Genomic DNA, 26,097 nt, shown 5'->3' with positions numbered 1-26,097 from the left:
TTGTTTACTGTTTTCTTCCATAATTGTTTCTTCCACACGTTTCTCCTTCAAAATACTGCCTTGGAATACAGACATCATCTACTTGCTTTCGGGAAGTACGAAACCATTTCCACTACATTTTTTCTAGCCTTCCTCTAAATGTGTCACCAAAAAGACCTCCAGGTCATAAATTTTCATCTGCAGAAGTAGAATAATTATTTATTTTTTAAATTATTTTTTTAATTGAGAAACTTCACTAGGAAATCATCCTTGAAGTGCATCAATGTCTTTCTTTTCCTCCTGTTGTCTATCAAATATTTATTGAATGTTTGATAGAAGCCAGGCTCAATGCTATGCACATAGGCATTTACTGTCTCATAAAGAAATATAATATTTACTAGTTTTTGTTGATGTATAAAGTAATATAGAGTCACAACAGAAAATTTGGAACATATACAATACCAAAAAAAAAAATCACATAATCAGAGCCAGAAACATTAATTGCCATCAATTCAACAGATTTCCTTCTAATTTTTCCATACATACATGCATTTTCCATGTATGTGGAAATATATTTCATGAAATAATAATTTATATACAACTTTGTAATGTTCCTTTTCCTCCCTTAACCATATATTTAGATATTCTCTTGTGGCCATTAAAAATTCCTCATTTCAAAAAGCTGCATGATAGTTTATTTCTCCCTAATTTTGGATGTTTTGGTTGTTTCTAATTTTCTGACATTTTAAAAAGGAGATTAGTATATATCTTCATGGCAAATCTTTGTGCTCGTTTCTATTTCTATAGAATCCTCAGATACGGAATTACAGGATCAAAGTTTATAAACATTTTTAAAGCTGGGAAATATTTTTATAAAATTGCTTTCCAGTAAAGTTTTGTCAATTTATGCTCCCACTGGTAGTACATACAATTTCCCATTTCATTGCATTCCTGTCAGTATCGAATATTAGAATTTAAGAAAATATTCTCTAATAGGCATATTAGGCATTATTTTAAATTTTTACTTTTTCAATTACTAGGTAGTTCAGACACTTTAATATATAACACACACAGGGAAAGAGCTAATTACTAACCATCTTTTTGAGGTAATTTTCCCATTGAGTTATCAAAGTTTTCTTATCAACTATGGGTGTTGTGTTGAGGATAAAATTAACTGTCAGCTTTGTTATGCACAGTTCTATAGAGTCTTTTTTCCTTTTCAAATTTTGTTCACAATATTTTTAGTTGTCAGGATTTAAAATTTTTATGTAATCGAGTCTAATGGTCTTTTCATCTATGATTTTTCCATTTCTTTTCTTCCCTCATCTTGATGTCCCATAAATATTTCCCTAAATTTTCTCCTAGTTTTAAAAATCTTTAATGTATCTGAAATTTGTTTTAGCACATAGTGAAAGGTAAGGACTTTACATTGAGTATTTTTTCAAATTACTGTTTTCTCAAGCCTATTTATTGAGAATCCGTCCCTTTTTCACTTATTTTAGAACACTCTCCACACATCTTAAAGTCTACACTATGTGAATACTATCTTTTTCTGGATTATCGATTCCATTCTATTATCTCTATCACTCAATATCTGTTACTATTCTATCATGATATTTTTAAATTATTATAGTCTTGTACTATGTTTCAATTAAAAACAGTGCAATTTGACATATTTTTCTCCAATTTCACAATTTTCTTAACTCTTCTCAACTGCCATTTATCCAGATAAACGTTAAAATAATTTTGTTTTAGCTTCCCAGGGTAGATGTTGGTAGCCTCATTGTACAGATGAGGAACTGAGTCTGAGGGGCGCCTGGGTGGCTCAGTTGGTTAAGCGACTGCCTTCGGCTCAGGTCATGATCCTGGAGTCCCGGGATCGAGTCCCGCGTCGGGCTCCCTGCTCGGCAGGGAGCCTCTGACCTTCCCCCCTCTCATGTACTCTCTCTCTCTCATTCTCTCTCTCTCAAATAGATAAATAAAATCTTTTAAAAAAGAGTCTGAAAAAGGATAAACAGCTCAAAATCACACATCTGAGTGGAAGAGACATAAAATAAAATCATTTCTTTTGACATCTCTTTCAGCCCTACAATGTTATAATTTTTAGTAAAGGAAACGTGAAAATTACTAACCCTTCTTCTTTCCTGTGTGCCTCCTCTAGTGGCCAAAACAGATATTGCTGTTTCTCAAGCCAATGATCTACAGCAATTATTTTTATAAAACATACACCTACGTTTAGCTTAAATTTTTTTAGTTTATTTTTAATTTACACAAAGTTCATGATATTATTTGTCTCATACTTGGGGGTCACGTGTTTCCAGGATTTTCTTAACAAAGAGCAGCCTCGGAAGACATTGATTAAAAACTCAAGTGAATATAAAGTAAAATTTTGTAAATTCCATGGGTTTTAAAGGAATAACAATGGTAGATACAAAGACCCTCCAGATGTTTCTTTGTTCCTTTTTTCTCCCTTGACGTCATGTAAGTACTTTCATGAATAACTGTTTTTCAATTACCCCTCTCAGCCATTTCTTGTTTTCTTCCCGTCCTGTTGTTTTGGTCCCTTTGTGTTATTCGGTGGCACAAAGGTTCCTCGACAGGGGTGCAGTGGGGACCGGAAGCCAGCCTGTGTTCGCGCAGTCACTGTGGGGCCCTGGCTAGGTGCGCCCCAGCCCAGAGGAAGGTCCACCTGTTTGTAATTCCCACAAAGCTCTGGGGTGTGCTAGCCAGGGGCTGCCTCATGGCCCCGCAGCCACCTGGATGAAACCTGTCTCACTTAATTCCCTGTTCGTTCTCTGTTTTTTTGGTGGTGGTGGTGGTGTTTGGGATTTTTTGGATTGTTTTATTGCCTTTTCTTTTCTCCTTCTTCCTTCCCAATCCCACCAGCCTTCAATTTCTTCCTTCTTACCTCTTCTTCACCGGTAAGAAAAGATACCGAGTAAAATTTAATTTTTACACAAAAGATAATGCGTAAATCAGAAATTTTAAGTAAACTTTAAAGATTAAGCCAAACATATGTTTATACATCATGAAAACCCAACCAAGCAAATAGCACAATAATAAAAAGAAAAAAAAATTCTGGGAAGCACTTGACAAAATGTCTTTTTCTTTATCTGAAATCCTTGTCTACTTTACCTCTCACCCGCGGGTGTTTAATAGTCTCTGACTTTTAGTAAGCCCTTTCATGCTAAATGAATTAGTATTTAACACAATATGGGACACAATTTGGAAAAAAAACCCCATAAACAGCAGAAAGCTTAGGCCCATTATTCATCAGGGATTAAGGACTGATAATATTGATTCTCTCCTGGATTTGGTTCAGAAAGAGGGGGGTAATAGTACTTACCTAATTAACTAGCATGTTGGGTAGATTAAAGTGCTTTGTAAACATTAATTAAAGATGCAGGGAGTTAGATGAGGCCAGTGTGTTATTAGTGAAAAAAGGTCTCTCTCCTTTAATCAGGTGTGTCTTCCTGGGGAGGGCAAAGAAATGAGCTAAGGACTAAGGTATTGGGGCTCAGCCCTGAGCGCCGCCCGTGACTCAGCCCTGCCCTGCCGCCAACCACTTCCTTCCTCAGTTTTCTGTACAATGGGGATACACCACACACAGCATTTTGGAATACAGGTTTTGTAATATCTGCCAGCGGAGTCCCCAACAAACCCTACAATTAATAAAGCCCCGTAACTCTTGCTTTCTGCCTCCTTCCGGAGCTGTGCCGCCCGGTGGAAACACTGGTCCCATTAGCTCTCAACGACTTGAGGAGAACCTTCCACAACCAGCTGTTAACCTCAGTCGGCATTTCCGCGGCGATGAAGAAGAGAAGAAAATAGCACCCAGCAATGGGGTCAGAAGCTCCGGGAGGACGTTCGTCGCCTCTCTGAACCACAGTTTTCCCTCGGTGTAAAACGGGGCACAGAATCAGAGGCTTGTTCTAAGGGTTACGTGAAATAATGGGTACATTCAATGCCTTTTCCGAAGGTAATAAAAATTCTATACTTGGGAGTTATTATCACTAAATATAACATAACCTCTCAAAGCTGACGACGATGCAGGGGGGGGGAACAAGTCTCCTTCGGAGCTCCAGACGCAGACCCCTATTGCTCTTCGCGGCGGGTGTAACTCGGAGAGGGCGCGATGGGTCCCCAATTCAGACCTCGCGCGGAGACCGAGGACCCCCACCCGCCCCTCGAGAGGCGGACTCCGGGCAGCAGCGGCGTGCTGGGGGGGGGAGGCGGCGGCTGTCCCTTTAAATGCCCAGCCGGCGCGCTGTGTATTTTGGGGGGCAGAGCCCCGGCGGGGAGCGCGCGGCAGGGCGGTGCAGCGCGCAGAAGCGGGCGCGCGGCGTGTGGGCGGGAGGGTGGGGGTGGAGCGCGCGTCGGCGGTGCAAGCGCAGGGCAGGCTTGGGAGCGCGCGGCGGGGAGCGCGCGGCGGGGAGCGCGCGGCGGGGCGGCCTGGGACTGTCCGTGAGACGCGCGCGCGCTGGCTGACCGGCGGGCAGGCGGCCGGAGGGCTCTGGGTCGCAGTCCGGGTGGGCACTTGCGGTCCCCGGCGCGGGGGCTCCTTCCAGGTGAGTTTGGACTTTGCGATCCCCGACTGGGTCAGGGCGGCGGGCGGGCGCCCTGGCAGCCGGTGGCCTCGCCTGGCACGCCGGCGAGCGGAGCGGCGTTTGGAGTCTGTAGAGGGAGGCTTGGGCTCGGGTGGGTTTCGGATAGACAAGGGTGACCCGGCTCTCTGCACTTCCCACGCTTCCCTGGCGGCGCCCCGGTTGCGTGGATCTCTTCTTGCGCGCTACTCTCCTCCACATCGCTCGCCCAGCCTCCTGGAAGTTAGGAAAGACGCGTAATCCGAGGGACCGTCGTCGACCCGGTGGCCTCACCTACGGGGAAAACAGTGCCTTCTTTGGGATTGCAGGGGTTCGCGTGCGCCCCAGGTCGGAGGAGGTGGGGAGAACGCGGCGCTTTTCCGCTCCGAGGTTGTCCTGTTGGGGGGCGCGAGGCGGTCCAAGGCACGTGTTTAACTTGGGGCGCAGAGCGGTTACGGGTTGTCCCTCACACCCTTCCCCGGTCCCCACGGCCCTTCCCCGGAGTCGTTGGAGACTCGTCGCCGGCCTCGCCGCCGCGGCCCTCGAACTCCCGGGAGCTCTGCCCCTCACGTTGTGGACGGGAGGGTGGGAGCCTCTCATATTGACGGGAGTAGCCAAAGCCACCTGTTAAACTTGGGTGCAAAGTGACCACTAGATTTGGGTCCCCACCCCCGCTCTTCCAACCCCCATCGCCAGCAGGTAGCTGAATCAAGTGGGAATGCGTAGGATCCGGGAGGGATTTAAAAAAAGAGAAGAAAATGTGACGCGATGTGATGCAGTTTAACAAAAGGCAATACAATAAACTCCAGTATTTCTCCAAGGCTTTGAAAGTTTCCCAGTATTGTTTTACGGAGTCTAAATTTAAGCATCTAATCTTTTTTTTTTTTTTTTAAACCGCAGGAACTAACCTCAGAAAATTCTTAACTCTTTGCCAGGCAGGATAGTTGATACAGAGCAGAAAACTTACAGTGAGTAAAGGAAAGGAGTTATTTTTGTGCCTTACCCCCGCGCCCCAGCCACCCTCCCAAACAGAGTAAAACAAACTTTCAGGTCTGTTGCAGGGAGACCATAGGAAGAAAAGTTCCTTCTGGCTCTAATTTTAATGGAGAACTTTTTTTTTAAATCTGTATTTCTGAAAGAAACAGAAATACCAAGCCAGGTGTAAGTGTAAACTTGAGAAAGATGCTCACAGGAGAAGTGTTTATTAAAGATGCTTTTCTACTTTATTTTTTTAAAAGCACTGCATACATAGGGCTCGAGCATGTACTAAAAAGTTAGCCCTCCGAGTTCCATGCCTGAATGTTACAGATTGTTTTTCTAGGTGGAGGAGGTATTTTCGTTGGTGAGGCCAATGTGGAAATACAAACAAATGCCCTGTTTACCTGGGATTGGGTGGGAAGGACGGAAGTTGTCTAAAATCTCTTTTGGCAAACTTGACAGTGTATGTATGGAATCTTGTGTATTTTCTTGCCCAGGCCAATAATAGCCACTTCTAAGTGACTGGATAGGTTCTTTGGTAACAGCATTTCAGATGAGCTTTTCTTTGAAAATTTTGGACGCTGATAATCTAAAAGCAACACATTTTCTCCATTACTAAAAATCAGGAAGGCAAAAATTGGAGTAACATTGGCTAGTAATAATTTAGAGAAGGCTGGAAAGATGAGAGAGGCTTTTAAAACAATTTGAGTGGGTCAGGCATGATGATGCCCTTAAGTGCAGACACCGAGTGCTCTTTAATTCATTCAGCGATATTTGAAGACTGACCACCTACACCATGCTGAGTACTGAGTTCGTCTTTGGGCACACAAGCATATCTAGGTAACAGCCATATGGCCCAAACTGATTAAAATCCAGATCAAGTAAGCCTTCATCAGGAGCTGAAGATACACCTGGCCCCAGTTCCAAAGTTCTCAGACACCTAAGGAGTCTATGGTTGGCACCCTGTGTTGATTCTAAAGATCATCTCAAATAACTAACTACATGAGGTAGAGTGGAGCCTTGAAGCCTGAAGGGAGAGAGAGGTGAAAGGTTTGGGTGGAGCAGAGCTAAGAGCAGGGGAGCCTCTGGAACAAAAGTTCAAGTGCATCTTATCTACATGTTTGTGGGACAGCCGCCAGGGACACGGAGGCCATTCGGGGGTAGGGGCCAGGGAATCCTAGGAGCATCCCAGAACTTGAGCTCTCTGCTTTGCCGAAGGGCAGCTTGCATTTCAGTTTCCATTGGTGGGAGTGCTGCTTCATAGCTGCCTGCATGCTCTAGGGAAGGATGTGTCCTGCCACCCTGCCTCTGACACACGGCAGCAACGTCCATGCCTCTCGAATCTTTGAATGCATCTGTTGGCCATTGCAGAGAAGCCTCTGTCCACACTGACACAGCAGGCTCAGTATCGTGGAATCACTGGTAGTAGCCTCCGTCTGTGGAGAGCCACAGTGCTGACCTTGTCCCCTTCTAGACTCACAGCATTAATACTGAAACCTATTTTAAGAAAGTAGGTGCTGGGTTTATAATCCGTGCAGCAAGCTTGGTAGCAAAGGAATGTGTAGGGCAGAACATTCCACCTTGTTGGAGAGAGATGCAGTCGTGCTTTATGAATGCATATCTTCAGACTGGATATTTCCAAAGATCCTAGCACTGTGAAGACTTGAATCTCCTTATTTTTTTTAAATTGTAGTTAAATATATATAACATCAAATTTATCATTTTAGAGTGTACAAATCAGTAGCATTAAGTACATTCACATTCTACGTGCTTGAGAGTGTTTAATTTTTTTCTGTAGAGGTCTGCAGATATCCATTAAATGAAACGTATTAATTGAATTCTTCCTAACTTTGTGCCTACTTAACCTGTCAATAATTGAGAGAGGTACAGATCATTCCCCACTTAATGATTTTTAGACTTTACAGTGGTGTGAAAGTGGTATGCATTTAGTAGAAACCGTACTTGGGATTTTGAAGTTGGATCTTGTCCCGGGCTAGCGACGTGTGGTCAGTCCTTTCTTGGATGCTGGGCAGTGAGCCGCAGATCCCAGGCAGCCAGCGATCATGAGGGCGGACGACCCATCCTGACAACCATTCTGCACCCATCACCGTTCTGTTCTTCAAGTGCAGCATTCAGTACATTACATGGGATAATCAACACTTTATTATCAAATAGTTTTTGTATTAAAGGATTTTGCCCAACTGTAGGCTAATATGAGTGTTCTGAGTACATTTAAAGTAGGCTAGGCTAAGCTATGATGATCAGTAGGTTATGTGTATGAAATGCACTTTCAACCTAATATGGATTTATCGGGATATAACCCTATCATAAGTCAAGGAAGATCTGTACATTGAAAGATAACACTGAAATGGGGGATTTGTCACTATCTCCTTGTATTTGAGCTAGAAAATATTCTGAGACTTCGTGCATACAACTTTATGTGTGAATATCTAACAATGTGCATCTGTAAGTTTCTATTGGTAGATACACAGTGTCTAATAGGAATTGAGCTTTTGTTATTACAGTTACTTTCATCACTAATGAGGATTTTTGCCTTAAAATCTATTGTGCCTGATGTAATATAGCCAGAAGTGACCCTCTCATTGTTGCTGTTATGAATATTGGCTTGATGTTATCTTTTCCCATCATTATTTTCTTTTAAATGTCTTTCTTGAGGTATAGTCAGTAAACTGCACATATTTAAAGTGTTAAAAAAGGAAAAAAAGTACATTCACAATGTTGTGCAACCATCACCACTATCTAGTTCCAGAACTTTTTCATCACCCTGAAGGGAAACCCCATTCCCATTAAGGAGTCACTCCCCATTTCCTCCCACTCCAGCCTCTGGCAACCACTCGTCGGCTTTCTTTCTCTATGGATTTCCCTGTTCTGGATATTTCCATGTAAATGGAATCATGTAGCATGTGGTCCTTTGTGGCTGGCTTCTTTCACTTAGCAATGCTTTCAAGATTCATCCATGTGACAGCATGCATCAGTACTTCATTCCTTTTTTATTATTTATTTTGAAAGATTTTATTTATTTGAGACAGAAAGAGAGAGCGCGAGAGCACAAAAACAGGGTGGCGGGGCAGAGGCAGAGGGAGAAGCAGACTCCCCACTGAGCAGGGAGCCTGACCCAGGGCTCGATCCATCCTAGGACCCCGGGATCATGACTTGAGCCGGAGGCAGACGCTTAACCGACTGAGCCACCCAGGTGCCCCACTTCATTCCTTTTTTTTTTTTTTTAAGATTTATTTATTCGAGAGAGAGAGAATGAGAGAGCACGAGAGGGAAGAGGGTCAGAGGGAGAAGCAGACTCCCCGCTGAGCAGGGAGCCCGATGTGGGACTCGATCCTGGGACTCCAGGATCAAGACCTGAGCCGAAGGCAGTCGCTTAACCAACTGAGCCACCCAGGCGCCCACGTCATTCCTTTTTTAAAGGCTGAATAATATTTCCTCGGATAGACCACAATTTGCTTATCCATTTTTGAGTTTGTAGGCATATGGGTTGTTTCCACCTTTTGGCTGTTGTGAATAGTGCTGCTATGAACATCCGTGTACAATTTTTTGTTCAAACACTTGTTTTAAACGTTTTGGGGTCTGTACCTAAGAGGGGAAATTCCTGAGTAATATGGTAATGCTGTGTGTAACCTATCAAGGAATCACCAGACCATTTCCCCAGCAGCTGCACCATTTTACATTCTCACCAGCGATGTATGAGGGTTCCAGTTTCTCCACATCCCGCCAACACTTGTTTGTGTGTGCATGTGTTGAAATTACCATCCTAGTGGGCATGAAGTGGTGTCTCACTGTGGTTTTGCTTTGCGTTTCCCTAATGACTAATAGTGTTGAACATCTTTTCATGTGCTTTTTAGCCACTTAGAGGTATTCTTTGGAGAAATAACGATTCAAGGACTTGATTCTGTTTTGTATTTGCTTTTATATTGCCAAAATCTTGCATGTGCGTAAGTGTAGTTATTTTTATAGGGCTTGGTTTGTCTATTATATTCCTTCTCAAACCTTCATTCTGTTGTTTTGGGGATTTTCCCCCTGCTTTCTCTTTCAAGCTTCTGCTGTTCCTCCTAGGAGACTGTCTGAAGAGTGCTTTGAAATATTTCATATTCTGCCTATTTTAGTTATTGTTCCAAAGGCCTGGGTTGGTTCCTTTGTTCATTCAGCAGTGTTTGTAGACTGGCCACTGGCACTGTATTGTGCACTGAGCTAGTCACTGGGTATACAAACATACCAGTCCCCATATGCTTCTCTTTTGGATGTCTGCAGATACGTTTTATTTTTTTTAATTAACAGATTAGTTAATTGGCATAGGGAAAAAGAGCAGCACTCAACTCGAGGTGGTGAGGGAGTCCATCTCACGTTTCGTAGGGTTCACCACCTCCTGTTTCTGGAACTTGGGTTCCTCGTCTGTGAAATTTGGGGTAGGACTAAATGACTTCTCTGGCTCCGAAGACCTTGAAACCGATGATTATGAGTTAAGGATTCATGACAGTTTTCTTTTGCACACCTAATTCTGTAAGGGTACTGAAAATAGTTTATGTTGCCCAATTTACTTAAAGGAACTCTCTTGTGCGGAAAAAAAATAATGTTTGTGTTCCTTTCCACTAGATGACGCAGGTGAGTTTGGTCGATTGCTTCCTTCCAAAATGGTGCACTTGGTATTTTTCTGTAAAGATTCAGAGGGTTTGAAGAGGTTTAGTGAGCATTTAAGTTCCTACCATGGTAGGCACAACTGGGAATGTAGACATGGATAAGGGGTAGACCTTGCCTTTGAGAAATTCATGATATAATAAAGGAGATAGGATAAATGTCCAAAGGAGTCAATAGCAGTGACCCTCTGCTCTCTTTTGGGAGCAGAGGACAGAGATATTCTTTCCTTCAGGGCATCAGAACATCTCTTGGAGAGTGTGACGTTGAAGCTGGGCCAAGAAGGGGAAGACACTGGAAAATCAGAGTGGTGGAATGGTGGCTTTGATTATAATGCTGAGGAGGTTAGCCTTGTATCTGGGGGCATTAACCATGAAAGACAGCAGGTCTTATCTTCCGGCTTCAATGTGGAGTAGACTTTTGTATACCCAGGGAGTAACTTGACATTGAACAGGATGTTCAGGGTTGAGGAAGGGAGGATAGAAATATGAGATAAGATGGTACACACAGGGGGTTGGCACTGAAAATGTCAAATCTTGAATAGATGTTTTGGTGCAAGAAGAGTTTAAAAAAGCATTATGCCTGAGTAGAGAACTAAGGATCTAGACCCAGCTCTTTCTGACTTGCCAAATTGACTTAGGGCTTCGGACCTCAGTTTCCTCACCTGGTAAACTGCCCTCCACACACACTAGATAACCAATGACTTCGGTGACTGAGGTCCTGTTAATGCAGGCAACTTCACTTTATGAATCAGATGTCTTTACAGTGTATCTGAGGTACATATATTGTGTAGTAGACTTTTTTTCCCTGCAGGCTCCTATTGTGATTTTATTGATTTATTTTATTTTATTATTTTTTCAGGGGGACGGAGGGAGGGACCGAAGGGGAGAGAGACTCTCTGGCAGACTCCATGCCTGACGCTCTATCTCAGGACCCTAAGATCATGACCTGACCTGAAATCAAGAGTTGATCGCTTAACAGACTGAGCCTACCAGACGCCCCTCCCATTGTGATTTTAGTGATGTCTTCTGAGGAAAAACATTTTTTTTTTAAAGATTTTATTTATTCACTTGACAGAGAGAGAGAGAAAGCACAAGCAGGTGGAGTAGCAGACAGAAGCAGAGGGAGAAGCAGGCTCCCCGCTGAGCAGGGAGCCCGATGCGGGGCTCAATCCCAGGACCCTGGGATCATGACTTGAGCTGAAGGCAGATGCTTAACCGACCGAGCCACCCAGGCGTCCCAGGAAAAACACTTTTGTATCGACATGTAGTAAATCATACTTAAGCCACAATTTCATTTTAGGGAATATACTTTTTTTTTTTTTTGCCATGACTAGTTATCAATTCTATTCCAAGAACATTAGGTTAACCATATAAAATTACCAATATTCAGCTACTTTCGGCCTACGCATATGGCAACTTCATAGGATTCAATCTAATAATTGTGGCCTGGTTCTTAGACCCTTCCCTTTTCAACCATTGTAAGAATGTAGTCAGTGAACTGGAAAATTCACAGAAAAACATAGTGTATTTAAATATTGTGTTTCTTAGCTAATTCCCATTTCTTCAGGATGAAAGTTCTTACAGACGGTGTTCCCAGAAGGTGTCTAGGAAGAGTCTGGAGAGAAGAACAGAGCCTCTGTAGATACATCCACAGCATCAGGGCTAGCAAAGAGGTCTTGGAAGATGAGATTAAAGGTCCAGTGTGGTGGGTTGACCCAGCGGGATGTCTTGTGTGAGCTTTGCTCCCCCACCCCCCCACCCCCCACCCCCCCCACCCCCGGCTTGGATTTAAATCTATTCAACTTGAGATAAGTTATGTCAATCAGATCTCTACTTCCAGTCTAACCAGGTGTTATAAATACCAATAGTAGATGAACATACTCTACCTTGGCTCTATTTTTGTTGTGAGGATGAAAGAAACATTCAGCTAAGAATTTTGAGCTTCTCAGAAACAGTACTATACAATAATAAGGCATAATTCATACTTCTAAGTGAAAAGTACGACATTTTATTTCACCCTTGTAGCATGTAGTGGGTGCTCTGGTAATAGCTGCTGAATAAATTCAGAGAAAGCACACAAACTTATTTAACAAAAGTAAAAGTTAAATGGGGATTTTCTTCTTTTAAAAAAAAAATTTCCTTGAGAATCCAGAAATATGCAATAGGCATATAGAATGTCAATCTTTTTGATGAGCTAAGAATTAAATTTGAAGTGTCCATCTTTGTATACATTTGTATACAAATGGAATTTGTATTTCATCGGGTAGAACTAGACTTTGCTCTTGTCGATGTTTTTTTTGTTTGCTTCCTCGTGTTGTAAGGGTCATTCCTTTTTGTTACAAGGAACTCATCTGAAATCTAGTCAAGGTTTTCAGGTGAGGTTTCACTTTAGGAAAATCTAATTTCCACATCTTCTGTTCAGTGATAGGAAACGGATAACAGGAGGCATCTTCCCTTAGGGCCTGTTAACCCATCCTAGCTAGGTAAGGCCTCAACCCTGAACTTGTTTGCTTAAGTGTAGGCACATCAGTTACTCTCAGGTGCTGCCAGGCCTTCAGTAAATTACCATCTCCTATAAACAGCTGAAACTATTCACAGTTGAGACAGTCTGAAATAAATCTTGCTTTTCAACATCGTTCAGAAAGAGCTTTTCAAAAGAAAAAAGGTCTAAATGAAAGCATGATAATTGTTCTGGAGAAGTAAAATTACTAGCCTTTAAAATGTGTAATTGTATTTAATATCCTTGAGTGCCAGTTAGAGTTAAAGGTCCTAAATTCTTACAGCAGACGTTTCAGTAGTAAGGGAAAAAACCCACCTCAGAGAAAAAGCAAAAAATCATGTGTAAGGGATGCTAAACTGTTGGCTGCATTAACATTTTAAAATTTCAGGGGCGCCAGGGTGGCTCAGTCACTTAAGTGTCTGCTTTCAGCTCAGGTCCTGATCCCCCCGGGTCCTGGGATCGAGCCTCCATAGAGCTCCCTGCTCAGCAGGGAATCTGCTTCTCCCTCTCCCTCTGCTCCTCCCCCTGCTCATGCTTTCTCTCTCTCTCTCTCTCTCTCTCTCTAAAATAAATATTTTTTAAAAAAATTTTTAATTCCAGAACAAAACTAAATCTAACTCCTAGCACCAACCAACTTCTATCTGAGGAGGACTTTCCTCTGATCTTCAGGGCTGGGATCCAGTCAGAGTTTGCCAGTTGGCTCAGTGAATATTTTTTGGAAGTGTTCTTGTCTTTCCAAGGTTTTTGTTTTCTTGACATTGAAAAAGGGCCCATGCTAATGAATAGTAACTACATATTTATTTTACTTCAGTTGTTTATTTGTTAGAGGCTTATTTTTTAAGTTAATCTTGGGTATGGATTACACATAGTTGTACCCATGCCTGCATTTATATTGATATTTATTACATGTTAATATTGGGAAGCATTACTAGTTTGGTGCGTCTGATGTATTTATTGGCACTGACTTTTTAACAGATCATCATTCATGAAGCTAAGTGAAGCGTCTCCTCTATGACTGTATTTAAAGTTACTTCCCTTGTATTCCCCATTGCCCTTGATTGAAATAGGTTGAATGAGAGTAATTTCATCTAAATCTGACTGCTTTGGTCTATCAGTATGATGGAGGGATAAAGGATGGTCGACCCAATGAAGTTACCATGTTTGAAAGGATTCCTAAGTGTTGAAGCCTTTCGTTTAGACCGAAGGTCTGTTTTAAGGATACTCTAATTTAAAAAATAATAATAAGATGACTTTAAAATATGAATGTTGTGAAGTACTGAATAGTAAGTCTCTATTTTGTGCCAAATGTTTTCCAAAGTCCTGTGGCTCTATTGAAAAAAAAGAGTTCTTTGCCCGTAAGGAGCTTTCAGTCTAATTGAAGAAAAAAGGATTTTGTGCAGAGTGAAACCTGAAGTGATCGTTTGCATCAGAGTGACAGAGATGGTGTAATGTCATCAACAAGGGGTGAAACAGACACAGTAGGTAGGCAAGGAGCCTGAGGAGAGGTCAGCGATGAGCAGCGTCAGGAAGCAAGGTTTGAGAAGGTTTAGTGGAGTTTCTGAGCGAGGCTTTGGAGGCAGGCAACAGGGGAGGCAGTCAAAACCTGGCTCACAATGGATTAGAACATTAAGCAGACGAGGCTGGATAAGAGGGTTTCTATTGTGGAAAACAGGGTGGAAGAGATACACGTAGGCAGGGTTCTAGATACACTTTAAAGCTCTGTGTTCTTACAGATAAGACCCTTGGCAGGACAGGCCGGGGAGACGGGGACTGTGCCCGAGCTGCCAGGCCTGTAATAGCAGCAATCATCCAGGATTTTATTTTTTTTATTTTTTAAAAATTTTTAAATATTTTATTTATTTGAGAGAGACAGAGTGAGGGAGACCACAAGCAGGGAAAGAGGCAGGGCAGAGGCAGAGGGAGAAGCAGACTCCCCGCCGAGCAGGGAGCCCGATGTGGGGCTCGATCCCAGGACCCCGAGATCACGACCTGAGCCGAAGGCAGTCGCCCAACCGACTGAGCCACCCGGATGCTCCAGTCATCCAGGATTTTAGAAAGGTTCTTTCTGTCCTTGCAGTTCACCGGTGGATGCTGTACTGAACATTGGTTTTGTTTGTTTGTTTGTTTTGTTTTTTTAAAGATTTTATTTATTTGACAGAGAGAGACACAGCAAGAGGAGGGACACAAGCAGGGGGAGAGGGAGAGGGAGAAGCAGGCTTCCCGCGGAGCAGGGAGCCCGATGTGGGGCTTGATCCCAGGAGCCTGGGATCATGACCTGAGCCAAAGGCAGACGCTTAACGACTGAGCCACCCAGGCGCCCCGCATTGGTTTTATTTCTAACAAGGTTTTTGAGAGTAGAAAACTCGGAAGACAACGTGCAGGACCAACAGCTACACTTTGCTCTCTCCCAGATCTGTGGTGCGCGTGACATCGCTGGGTGTGAAGTGGGAGCGGGATCCCAGAGCTGTTCTTGCAACTGTCATGGGTGCTGGGACACCTGCCGTGAAATCATTCTTTACGGACTTCAGTTTGGTAAATTATTTTTAGGGGAGAAACGAAGTGGTGCATTTAGTCTAAGAATTTTGTTAAAGCCCTAATTAAGTTGAATAACAGAAAAGAGAATATCAGCGTTCCGTTTCCTTCTCACATATGGATTGGGTTAATACAAAACAATGGAAGGCATGCCTGGCTAGCTCAGTAGGTGGAACATGGGACTCTTGATCTTGGGGTTGTGAGTTTGAGCCCCACGTGGGAGGTAGAGGTGACTTAAAAATAAAATCTTAAAGAAAGAAAATTGTCGGTATCATTCATAGCTCCATCTTCTAGTTAATTTCTTGTTATAAATAACTCATTTTTCACATACACTCTTGACATAAAAATAGGAATTAAGACAGTAGGACTCCTGCTTTTTTTGGTCAAGGAAATCAAGGCAAAGTGCCTATCACATTCGTTGGTGTTCACATGAATGAATGTTGTCAGGAGCTACTAGCATTAAGGCTAACAATGGCTATTTTGTGTTTACTGCTAATTTCATCTAGGAGTGTGTACATTCCAGTAAAAATGGCTGTTCTCTTTATTTTCACCCACTGTTTAACCATATGAAAAAGCCCATTCATGATAATGAGCTGTGGTGACTCAGAAACCATTCCCAATGTGAAACGGCTTCGTTTTTAATGTTCTTGAAGGTCAAAAACAACAACAACAACAAAACACACACACACACACACACACAAAACCAAGAACCCATACCTTTGAAAGCGCCTTGGCTGTTAAATCATCAATATGGGGATTTCTCAGGCTATAGATTTAAAGATCATTCCTTTCCTAGGATTGTTTTTCTACGTTTGGGAACAAGTCTTCACAGAATTCCTGTGCACGGAAGCAGGAGAGACTCAGGAGCTAGAGATCCTGCCCCAGTTACTCATGGGTGTGCACGCCGACCCTCCTGCACCGCCTGACGTGGGAAAGGGGCCGTTTCTGAGATGATTTCTACCACTTTCACAGCTCAGCTCTGCTTCTGCTGACTGGATCTTAGCACTGTTGGTTAACGGTGGTATCTAGACAAAATGTGAGGGTCTATAAACCACAGGTCCAGGGGTTCAGAATCCTAGGACCCAACCTGGATCTTTTCATTCTTAAAGAGTTTACCCTGGCAAGGAGCTGGAGCAGTTCTCTTTTTAAAGTGTCCTATAGGCACGCTAAGCAAAAATTAATTCCACATCACTCGGTTAAGGTGGGTAATTTTTCCATTCATGTTCAGAACGAACAAAGGCAATCACCCTTGTGATTTTGTTTAGCCTGTCTGTAGGGCATCTAAGCCATGTAAGGTATGATTCCCTTCCCCCCAACCTAGTAGGTACAAAGGTACAACAACTATTCGTAGTTGAAGGTGAAGGAACTTAATATATTTGTTCTAGCTTAAATTCTTCAGCAAACTGGGTCAGATCAACCTTTCCCTGGTTAATTTCAGGCTAACCCGCCATCCAAGAAAAGTTTATCTTCGTGGTTTCTCCTTCCCTTGAAAGCGCTTCCCCCCTGCATTGCCCTGGGGTTTCTAGATTACATATGTCTTCTACTCTTCCCTCATTAAGTCCGAACTCATCTGTCTGGCATCATCTCCTTCGATGCTGGACCTTACAGACGCATCCCAGGTGATAAAATGATCTGGTAAATCGTTACTCTTTCAAACCTCCAGGCCATCTTCCTTTTCTGTTTCTCTGGCAGTGGGAGGTAGGTGCATGAAGGAAACCAGAAGGTATCGCCCAGCAGATGGGGCCATGTTGTACCTGCCCATCCCCGCCACAGGCTTGTGTTCTGGGTATGGATATAAAACACAGTGTTGTGTGTGTGTTATATTTATATAAATGGAATTGTGCTAACAATCTGATTATAGCTTTTCACTCAAAACATCTTAGGACCTATCCATGCCATTGTCCAGTTGATTGCTTCGGACTGAGGCACGGTGTTCCATAGTAAAAGCGTTTACCAGGTTTTGACTTATTCTGGGAGTTCCGAGTGGGCGATGAATCTAGATTCCCACCAGCTCTACTCCACTGCAAGCAAAGTTCCCCTGTATTCCTGGAGAATTCCCATAGAGTAGACTGAGCAGTGGGATTTTAGATCGCACTCGCGGGGCATAGTTTCACTAATTAAGCACTGCCCCATTGCTCCATGGAGAGGTTGGATGAATTTCACACTCCCAACAGTGAGTGGTACATGAGGGTTCCTGTTTCCCCACATTCCTGCTGGTGTTGGGTATTTTTCAGTTGTCTAATTTTTGCCAACCCAGTAGGTATAAGCTAATGTCTTACGGTAGTTCTAGGTTTGTATTTCTTTTGTTTCCCAGTAATGTTGAACGTCTCACATACCTCTTAGTCACTTGGGTTTCCTCTCTGTGAACTGCTTAATCATATTCCTTGTCTATGGTTTTTTTCTGATGAGTTTCCTGTCTTGTTCCTGTTGGTTTACAAGAATTTTTTGTATATTCTAGCAATCAGTTCCTTTTAGGAGACCTTGAACGTCTTCCGCTGGCCAGCCTCTTTTCTGTTAATGTGGCCTACAGTGCCTTCCATTTTTATGTAGATTCACTGCAATTTTCACCTTAGGGTTTGTGGTTTTTTGAGTCATAATGAACAGAAATATCAATGGAGCAGAATAGGAAATTCAGAAATAGAACCTGCCACATATTTAGCATAAAATAACATTTAGTACTTCAAAACAGTGGAGAAGATGAGTTTTTCAATACTTGGCATTTGAGTAACTGCATAGCCCTTTTGGCTTGGGGGTGGGGAAATAGATCTCTCCTTCACATTTTGCACTAAGATAAATTCAAGTTAGATCAGATATTTAAATATGAAAAGTGAAACCATAAAAATGCTAAGTAGAAAATATGGGAAGTATTTCATTTATATCCTTAGAATAAGGAAAGGCCTTTTTTTTTTTTTTTTAAGTTCAAATCCCAACATGGGGCTTGAACTCAGGACCCTGAGATCAAGACCTGAGCTGAGACCAAGCACCAAACACTTAACCAACTCAGCCACCCACATGCCCCAGGAAAGGCTTTTCTAAGTTTGCAAAACCCATAAGGTATAAACCAACACACTGATGAAGCCAACTATTTAAAAATAAAACATTCTCCAAGTCAGTGTACAAATTAAGAAAACATTTTTGCAATTTATATCAAGCAATTTATGGGCTTTCTAGTCTGTTCCATGGGTGTGTTTGCTGATCTAGTGGCAGTACCTGTGTCTGAATTACTATTACTTTATAATGACTCTGGAAGCTTGATGAAGCCAGTTCCTCCAGATTCTTTAGGAGTTTCCTGGTTGTTCTTAGCTCTTTGTTCTTCCCAGTACATTTTTTTCTCCTTTTTTTAAACCCCTAATAAGTTTAAAAACCAGCCTACTGGATTTCTCCAAAAACAACCCTATTGTGATTTCAGTTGTTCTGTTGGCTGCACTGTCCAACAGAACTTTCTAGGATGATGGAAAACTTCCACTAATTAATGCTTAAAATGTGGCCAGTGCAGCTGAGGAACTGAATCTTTTAATTTAATTTTAATTAGTTTAAATTTAAATAACCACACATGGCTAGAGTTTATTGGGCAACCCACATCTATAGCTTCAGAGCAATTCAGTTTTAGGAGACTATCTCGTCTTAATGATATTGACTCTAACAGTCCTGAATATGGTATCTCTTTATTAGTTCTTTATTGACTTTCAATAACATTTTATTATTTTTTCCAAAAAGGTTTGCACATTTTTTGTGCAAATCTAAGTTAATATAATACATATAATACATTTATGCATATATGTGTTATGCTTTTCTTTTTTTATTTTATGCTATTTAAAATGGTTTTTTTAGTTATTGCTTGTCGCTGGCATATAGAAAATGATCTTTTTGTATATTGATTTATATCCAGTGACTTTGTAGAAAACACTAGTTGATTCTAGTAATTTATGAGATTCTTGGTGTTTTTCTACAATGACCATAATTATCTATCAATACTGACATTTTTGTTTCTTCCTTTTCAATCCTTACACATTTTTTTCTTGTCTTATATGTGGGGTAGGACTTAAATACAATATAGGGTAGGGAACAGCAGGGGTGGTAATGGGAATGGTTTTAATGTTTTGTCACTAAGTGTGATGTTTGCTGTAATTTTTTATGGATATCTTTTATTGGATTAAAAGAAGTTCTCCCCTCATACTTTGTGAAGTTTATAAAAAATTTTACCTAATATTCAATTCATCCAGTGCTTCAGATATTAAATCTTCTGTTGACTCTATCCACTTGTGTTTTTAAATTGCTATTAACGTTTTTTTAAAGTTCAGTCTGGTTCTTTTTCAAATTACCTTGGTCATTTTTTATGATGAGAAGTTTTCCTTCTGCGAGGAAGAGAGTTGTCAGAGGTATTTTTCATACAGCATTCAGCATCTGAAACCGTCTCAATAGACCAGCCAGGCTGTCTTAACCAAACCAGACTCTGGAAACGAGGGTTTCTCCGCGGGGCTGTTACCGTCTCTTTTCCCCTTAGCTAATCAGGAGACTTCTACTCTTAAAAACAAAACAAAATAGGTAAACAAAACCAGTGACTCAAATACCTTCCTCCAACCCAGTTGTCCCTGTAGCTACTGCCCTTTTTTTTTTTTTGTCTTTCCCATCACATCTCAAGTTTGTTTTTTTTTTTAAGTTTTTATTTTATTTCTTTTTTTTTTAAAGTAGGCTCCATGCCCAGTGTGGAGCCCAACACGGGGCTTGAACTCAGGACCCTGAGATCAAGACCTGAGCTGAGATCAAGAGTCAGCCACTTAACTGACTGAGCCACCCAGGGCCCCTTAAGTTTTTAATTCCAGGTAGTTAACATACAATGTTATATGAGGGCGCCTGGGTGGCTCAGTCGGTTGGGCGACTGCCTTCGGCTCAGGTCATGATCCTGGAGTCCCGGGATTGAGTCCCGCATCGGGCGCCCTGCTCAGCAGGGAGTCTGCTTCTCCCTGTGACCCTCTTCCCTCTCGTGCTCTCTATCTCTCATTCTCTCTCTCTCTCAAATAAATAAATAAAACCTTAAAAAAAAAAAAACAATGTTATATGAGTTTCAGGTGTACAATTCAGTGATTCAGCACTTCCATACATCATCTGGTGCTCGTCACGACAAGTGCCCTCCTTCATCCCCAGCACCTAGTTCACCCCTCCTCCCCCCGGAGAGCACACCCCCAGCGACTCGATGCACACCCCACTTCTCCTGTCCATGCCTTGGCCCACTGTGGGGGGCTTTGGATCGTCTCTCTCCTGCTCACTCTTTATAAGGTCAGTGAGTTCAGTGGGCAGTTTTTAGTCCTTACTCTGTTGCACCTTTTGGCAGCCAGGGTCCCCCTCTCTTCTGTTCTTGAAATACACTCCTGCCCTGCCTTTTACTCATGAAAATTTCATAGTCCTTTCTATCTCTCACGTTTTTCTCTTCCAACCTTAGGCCACAGTAGTTTCCAAGTCTTTATCATTTCTTATGTGAACTGGTAAAATAACTTGATAACTGCTTTGATTGCCCCTGAAATAGATTATTTATTGGACGGTGAGTATGTGCCGCATTTGAAAGACAGAAAAGATCATTTGGGGAAAGCGTCATCTCCACCCTTGCCTCCTGGCCATCCCTTTCTCCCTCCCTGCAGACAGCCAGATAGATACTATCTATCCTTCCAGAGACAGTCTCTGCACGCAAGAGCATAAACATATATATTTTCTCATTGATTTCCCTATTCAAGTGGAAGTATATGCAAGACTGTTCTTTCCTTTGTTCTTTCCACACACAAAATGTGTCCTGGAAACCACTCAGCTGCCCCATTTTTTTTTCCCCAAAGATTATATTTATTTATCTGAGAGAGAGAGAGAGAGAAGCAGATTCCCTGCTGAGCAGGGAGCCCAACAGATGTGGGGCTCGAACCCAGGACTCTGAGATCACGACCTGAGCCGAAGGCAGATGCTTAACCGACTGAGCCACCCGGGCGCCCCTGACCCATTTTTTTTTTAAACAGTGTGTGGTGCTCAGTTATCACCATTACTTTATTCTCTCTGGAATGCCCATCACCGTGTGTTTAAAACCGACAGTCTCCTATATCTTAAACATCTCTTAGGGCTTGGCCCAGTTGTCACCATTCTGTGAAGTCTCTGAACCCCGCAAGGGGTATTGGCACCCCTTGCTCAGTGCCCTCATGTTCCCCGAAATGGCGCTGAGCATAGCCTACACTTCCGTGTTCCGCTGGAGTTGGTGCCGTGTGGCAGAATTATTTGTGTTACTTTTAAAAAATATACACGCTCAGGCTTTACCCCCGTACACGCATTCAGTAGGCCTGATACCTTACTGAATTAAGAACAAGTGCCTACATCGAGTTCCTCTGTGGAATAAGTGATTCTTACTCATGGGTTATTGCCTGGTACCTGGAGTCTGCTCAGTGTGAGGTAGGAAAACAGCAAATATCTGGAGAATATGCTGGGGCTAGAAGGCAAGATCGGCCCCAAATTGAAGCATGTATTGATTGGTAGGAACTGAGACGGAGTAGGGTGATGGTGAAGGAGGGTTTGTGCTTGATGCATCTAGGTCATTCTAGATCTTTCTGGAATGTAGGGGAAGATGAGGGAAAGGAGCTGCCTTCCTCGTCTGGCTGCAGTGCACTCACCTGAGAGGGTTCACTTGCCTAACTCTCACAGCCCCACCAGACCCACCGGGCCCTGCAGCCCGGATAGCTGCTGTCCTTCCTACCGGCCATGCTTGGCAGATGTAGATTTACTAAGACTGTAGGTCAGTTGTGGCCTTGTCTGCGTTCTCTCTGCTCAACTGATAAACTAGACCTTTCCAAACAAGGATGTTACTAGTAAATAATGAGAAATAAACACAGGAAGTACAAGAAAATAAACAGAAAGTGAGCACTGTTGGGGCACCTGGGTGGCTCAGTCAGTTAAGCATCTGACTCTTGATTTCAGCTTAGATCATGATCTCAGGGTCCTGACATTGAGCCCCACATTGGGTTCTGCTCTGATCATGGAACCTGCTTGAGATTCTCTCTCTCTCTCCCTCTGCTCCTCCCCCTGCTTGCTCTCTCTCTCTCTCTCTCTCTCTCTCTCTCTCTCTCTCTCGTGCGCGCGCACATGCGCGCGCGCGCACGCACATGCATGCACGCAAAAAATAAATATATAAATAAAAATTTAAAAATTAAAGAATAAAAACAGAAAGTGAGCACAGTGGCTCAAATTTCTGCACCTGTGGTGTCAGACTTGCTGGGACTTTTCAGCGAGACTGGTTCTGCTCCTCTGGTAGAAGTCAGCTTCTTCACCTACGGGGCTGTCATAGTCTCACTTGTTATAAACTATACTGTAAACCCAAGGAATGAACCTGTGGCTGGACAAGGAGACTAAATATTTTAGGATGGTAATGACCATCCCGGACTCATAGGACTGGGGGAGTCACTCCTGTCAAACCTGTCTGCCCTATTTCCTTTCCAGGGCAAACCAGAGAAGAAGGCTGCTTCCTTGCCCTTCCTCTTCAGAAAACTTTGCTCTCTCCACCATGGACCACCATGGAATTCTATATTTTTAGTTCCCAGGGAACTAGGACTAGGGAGCCCCTCATTCTTGATGTCTTAAGAGATCACAGAAGATTGGCACCTCGAACCTGTGAAGGATATCAGACCAAGGTTTTCACTTTCTTCCCAACAACCTCTGCCTTCTGGAGAATTCTGGTTCGCTTCCTCATGTTCTTTCAAGACAGTAATTTGTAAAAGTCTAAATGTTACAGTTTTATGGTGTCAGAATAGCTTTTAAAATTGTAGTAACACAAGAAAAAGATGTGTTCTCGAATGATGTGGGAGGTTACCGCCCTCCGGCCATACTGCGGGCGCCCCTCAGAGTGCTGTTCTTACTGCACAGACTTGTTGCAAAATTCCAGACACTTTCCCAGAGAAAAGGCACATCCACTGGGTTCCTTCCTCGTGTGGGGCTAATGAGCATCTCACTTCCCCATCTTTCACCTCCCTGTTGTGTGGGGGGAAGACTTACTGCCCCTCATCACCCTCCTTTCCCTGGAGCAGTGACTTACTGAGTTCAGGAATGAATTAGAGTCCGTGGGTCTTCTCTGCATCTCCTGCCCACCTCACCCAGGTCCCAGCTACTCACCGTCCCAGGGATGGGGCATATTATTGGCTACGTAGATGGTTTAGATACAGTCTGCATTGTTTAGGCTTGCTTACTATTAAATTTTAAAACCTTTAACATTTTGGCGGGGGGGCGCCTGAGTGGCTCAGTTGGTTAAACAACCAGCTCTTGATTTTGGCTCAGGTCGTGATCCCACGGTCCTGGGATCGAGGCATGCGTCAGGCTCCCCGCTCAGCAAGGAGTCTGCTTATCTCCCTCTCCCTCTACCTCTCTCCCTGTTTGTGCACACACTCTCTCTTACTCAAATAAATAAATCTTAAAAAAAAAAAAAACCTTTAACATTTTCTTAAGCCTTTTTTTTAACCATTTGGAATAATGGCAACTTCCAAAAAGCATATATATGCTCAGAATCTTCTGTTCCCTAATCTTGCTCTTAAATTGCCAGTTAACGGGGCTGATTCACCTGAAAAACGAAGAGAAACTGGGTGAGAAATAGTTTCCTTTTTAAGCTGTTCTCACACCTTCAGGATTTCCCTAAGAAGATCTCACAGTAATTTTAGAAGTTTTAAATGACAAAGTCCACCCAAAAGTATTCCGTACTGACTGGGTTTTCTCCACAGATGGTCATGTTTGTATTAAAAGTTAATACACACACACACACACACACACACACACACACACACACAGTTGTGCCCCTGGTTATCTGAGCTCACATGCCCCTCAGTATTCTTAAAGGCGCTCAGAAAGCCACCTGGCAGTATTTTCAGTTTAGGAATGAATGACGTGGGCTTGTATCTCTCCACTTGCCCTAAGCCTCCACAAGAGGCTTATTCCCTTATTCCCTATTAATCTTGTTTGGTCTTCTAGAAGGTTTTATTGAATTCCATTGTCCATTGTTCAGAGACTGAGCTGAATTTCCTGCTAAAAGAGTCAGAGTATGAAACCAAGGAGCTCGTAGGGGAAATTTTGCTGTCTTTGTTCCTGAAAGTAAAAATATGAACTTCCTTGTAGTAGTGACTTATGGTACCTTAGTATCTTCTGTAGAAATTGCAAGAGCATCTCAGCCTCCAGAGAACCTAGAATCTCAGAGATGTCAACCAGACTTTCTTTCACTAAATTTACCAGCTCTTGTCCCTTCACTCAACTCTGAACTGCAGTGAAGCTGGAAAAGGAGCCATAATTTTGTGGTGTCTGAGGTAGAAGAGACTAGAATCAATAAAGAGCACAGGGAAATCCTGAATCCACGTGGAAAAGAGCAGGAGGGTACAGGTCCTCGGTGCAAAAGCCATTATCCTATCAGGTTTTCAGCAACAAAGTAATTGTTAGTCTATTCATCTTTTCCTTAAAAATGATTCACATCTTCATGATGGAAAGGGATATAAAGGAGACATGAAAATGAGCAAACACGTTGACTTAGGGGCTCCTAATTCCGTCTCGATGGTCAAGGCTGCCAATCGAGATGACTCTGACCCACGCCGAGCCTTCCGTTTCAGGGGATAAGGCATTAACCCTGTACCCCTGTGCTTGGTTTCTCCAGAGGCAGTTGCTTCTTGAGAATGGGACCCTGTCCCCTTCCCCACCTCCTGTGACCGGGCCAGTGGCCACCGTGTCTCCGGGGATGCCTGTGAACCACCAGCAGTCAGACTCGTCGGAGATGGACTCGGATGTGTCCCCCAGCTGCGGGCTCAGCGACCTGAGCAGAGGGGGCAGCTTGGACAGTCGAAGCAGCAGCTCCCGCTCCAGGAGTTTGACTTTGGTGAGTGACCGCTTTATTTAAAGCTCCGGCTGCCTGGTTTTGTGCCAGCCGCCTCCCCTTTGAAGAATATCTTACCCTCTTGGGTTCATGAGCTCGACGTCTCTGCATACTTGCTTTGTGAAGTGGCATTTCATTTGTAATCATCTTAAGATTTGCATGGATGCAGAGTGTTCCGCTCAGCAGTGAAGCACCTCTCACGCTGTGGCCGGTAACCCGGCTGCTGAGACCCCAAGAGGACTGTGCCCAAAGGCCGAGACCCGCCTGGCAAGGGCCTGCTGCCTTTCAGCTCAAAGGGCTGAAAGGAGGGGCACCTGGGTGGCTCAGTCGGTTTGAGCATCAGACTCTTGGTTTCGACTCAGGTCACGATCTCAGGGTCATGTGAGATTGAACCCGCATCAGGCTCCGTGCTCAGTGCAGAGTCTGCCCCAGATTCTCTTTCTCCTTCCCTCTGCCCCTCCCCCCCGCTCATGCTCTCTCTCTTTCTAAATAAATAAATAATTTTTTTTATAAAAGGGGTTGAGGGGTGCCTGGGTGGCTCAGTCAGTTAAGCGTCTGCCTTCAGCTCAGGTCATGATCTCAGGGTCCTGGGATTGAACTCTGGGGTCGGGCTCCCTGCTCAGCGAGAAGCTTGCTTCTCCCTCTCCTCCCCAATTTCTCTCTTGCTATCTCTGTCTCTCTCTCAAATAAATAAATAAAAATATTTTTAAAAAGCGGGGGCGGGGGGTTTGAAAGGAGAGAAGCACCTCACAGGGCAAAAACAAATTCACTTTTGGGGCGCCTGGGTGGCTCAGTTGGTTAAGCGACTGCCTTCGGCTCAGGTCATGATCCTGGAGTCCCGGGATCGAGTCCCACATCGGGCTCCCTGCTCAGCGGTGAGTCTGCTTCTCCCTCGGATCCTCCCCCCCTCATGCTCTCTCTCTCTATTTCATACTCTCTCTCAAATAAATAAATAAATAAAATCTTAAAAAAAAAAAAACAAATTCACTTTGAAAC

At 43.2% G+C, this 26,097-nt stretch overlaps 1 protein-coding gene across 1 annotated transcript in view; it reads left to right on the top strand.

The window, feature by feature from the left end:
• Window positions 1-4,389: 4,389 nt before the first annotated feature.
• Window positions 4,390-26,097, top strand: part of PROSER2 (proline and serine rich 2) — a 45,152-nt gene continuing 23,444 nt past the window's right edge. Inside the window, exons 1-2 of the mRNA XM_027594888.2 lie at window positions 4,390-4,547; window positions 24,886-25,104. Coding sequence (XP_027450689.2) covers window positions 24,967-25,104 — 138 coding nt within the window. The 5' untranslated portion in view covers window positions 4,390-4,547; window positions 24,886-24,966. The remainder of the gene's footprint in view (window positions 4,548-24,885; window positions 25,105-26,097) is intronic.

This window comes from Zalophus californianus, chromosome 9 (assembly GCF_009762305.2).
Source record: "Zalophus californianus isolate mZalCal1 chromosome 9, mZalCal1.pri.v2, whole genome shotgun sequence".
Classification (NCBI taxonomy): Eukaryota; Metazoa; Chordata; class Mammalia; order Carnivora; family Otariidae; genus Zalophus; species Zalophus californianus.
The sequence above is the reverse complement of the archived record's forward strand: the minus strand, read 5'-3'. Positions and strand labels throughout refer to the sequence as shown.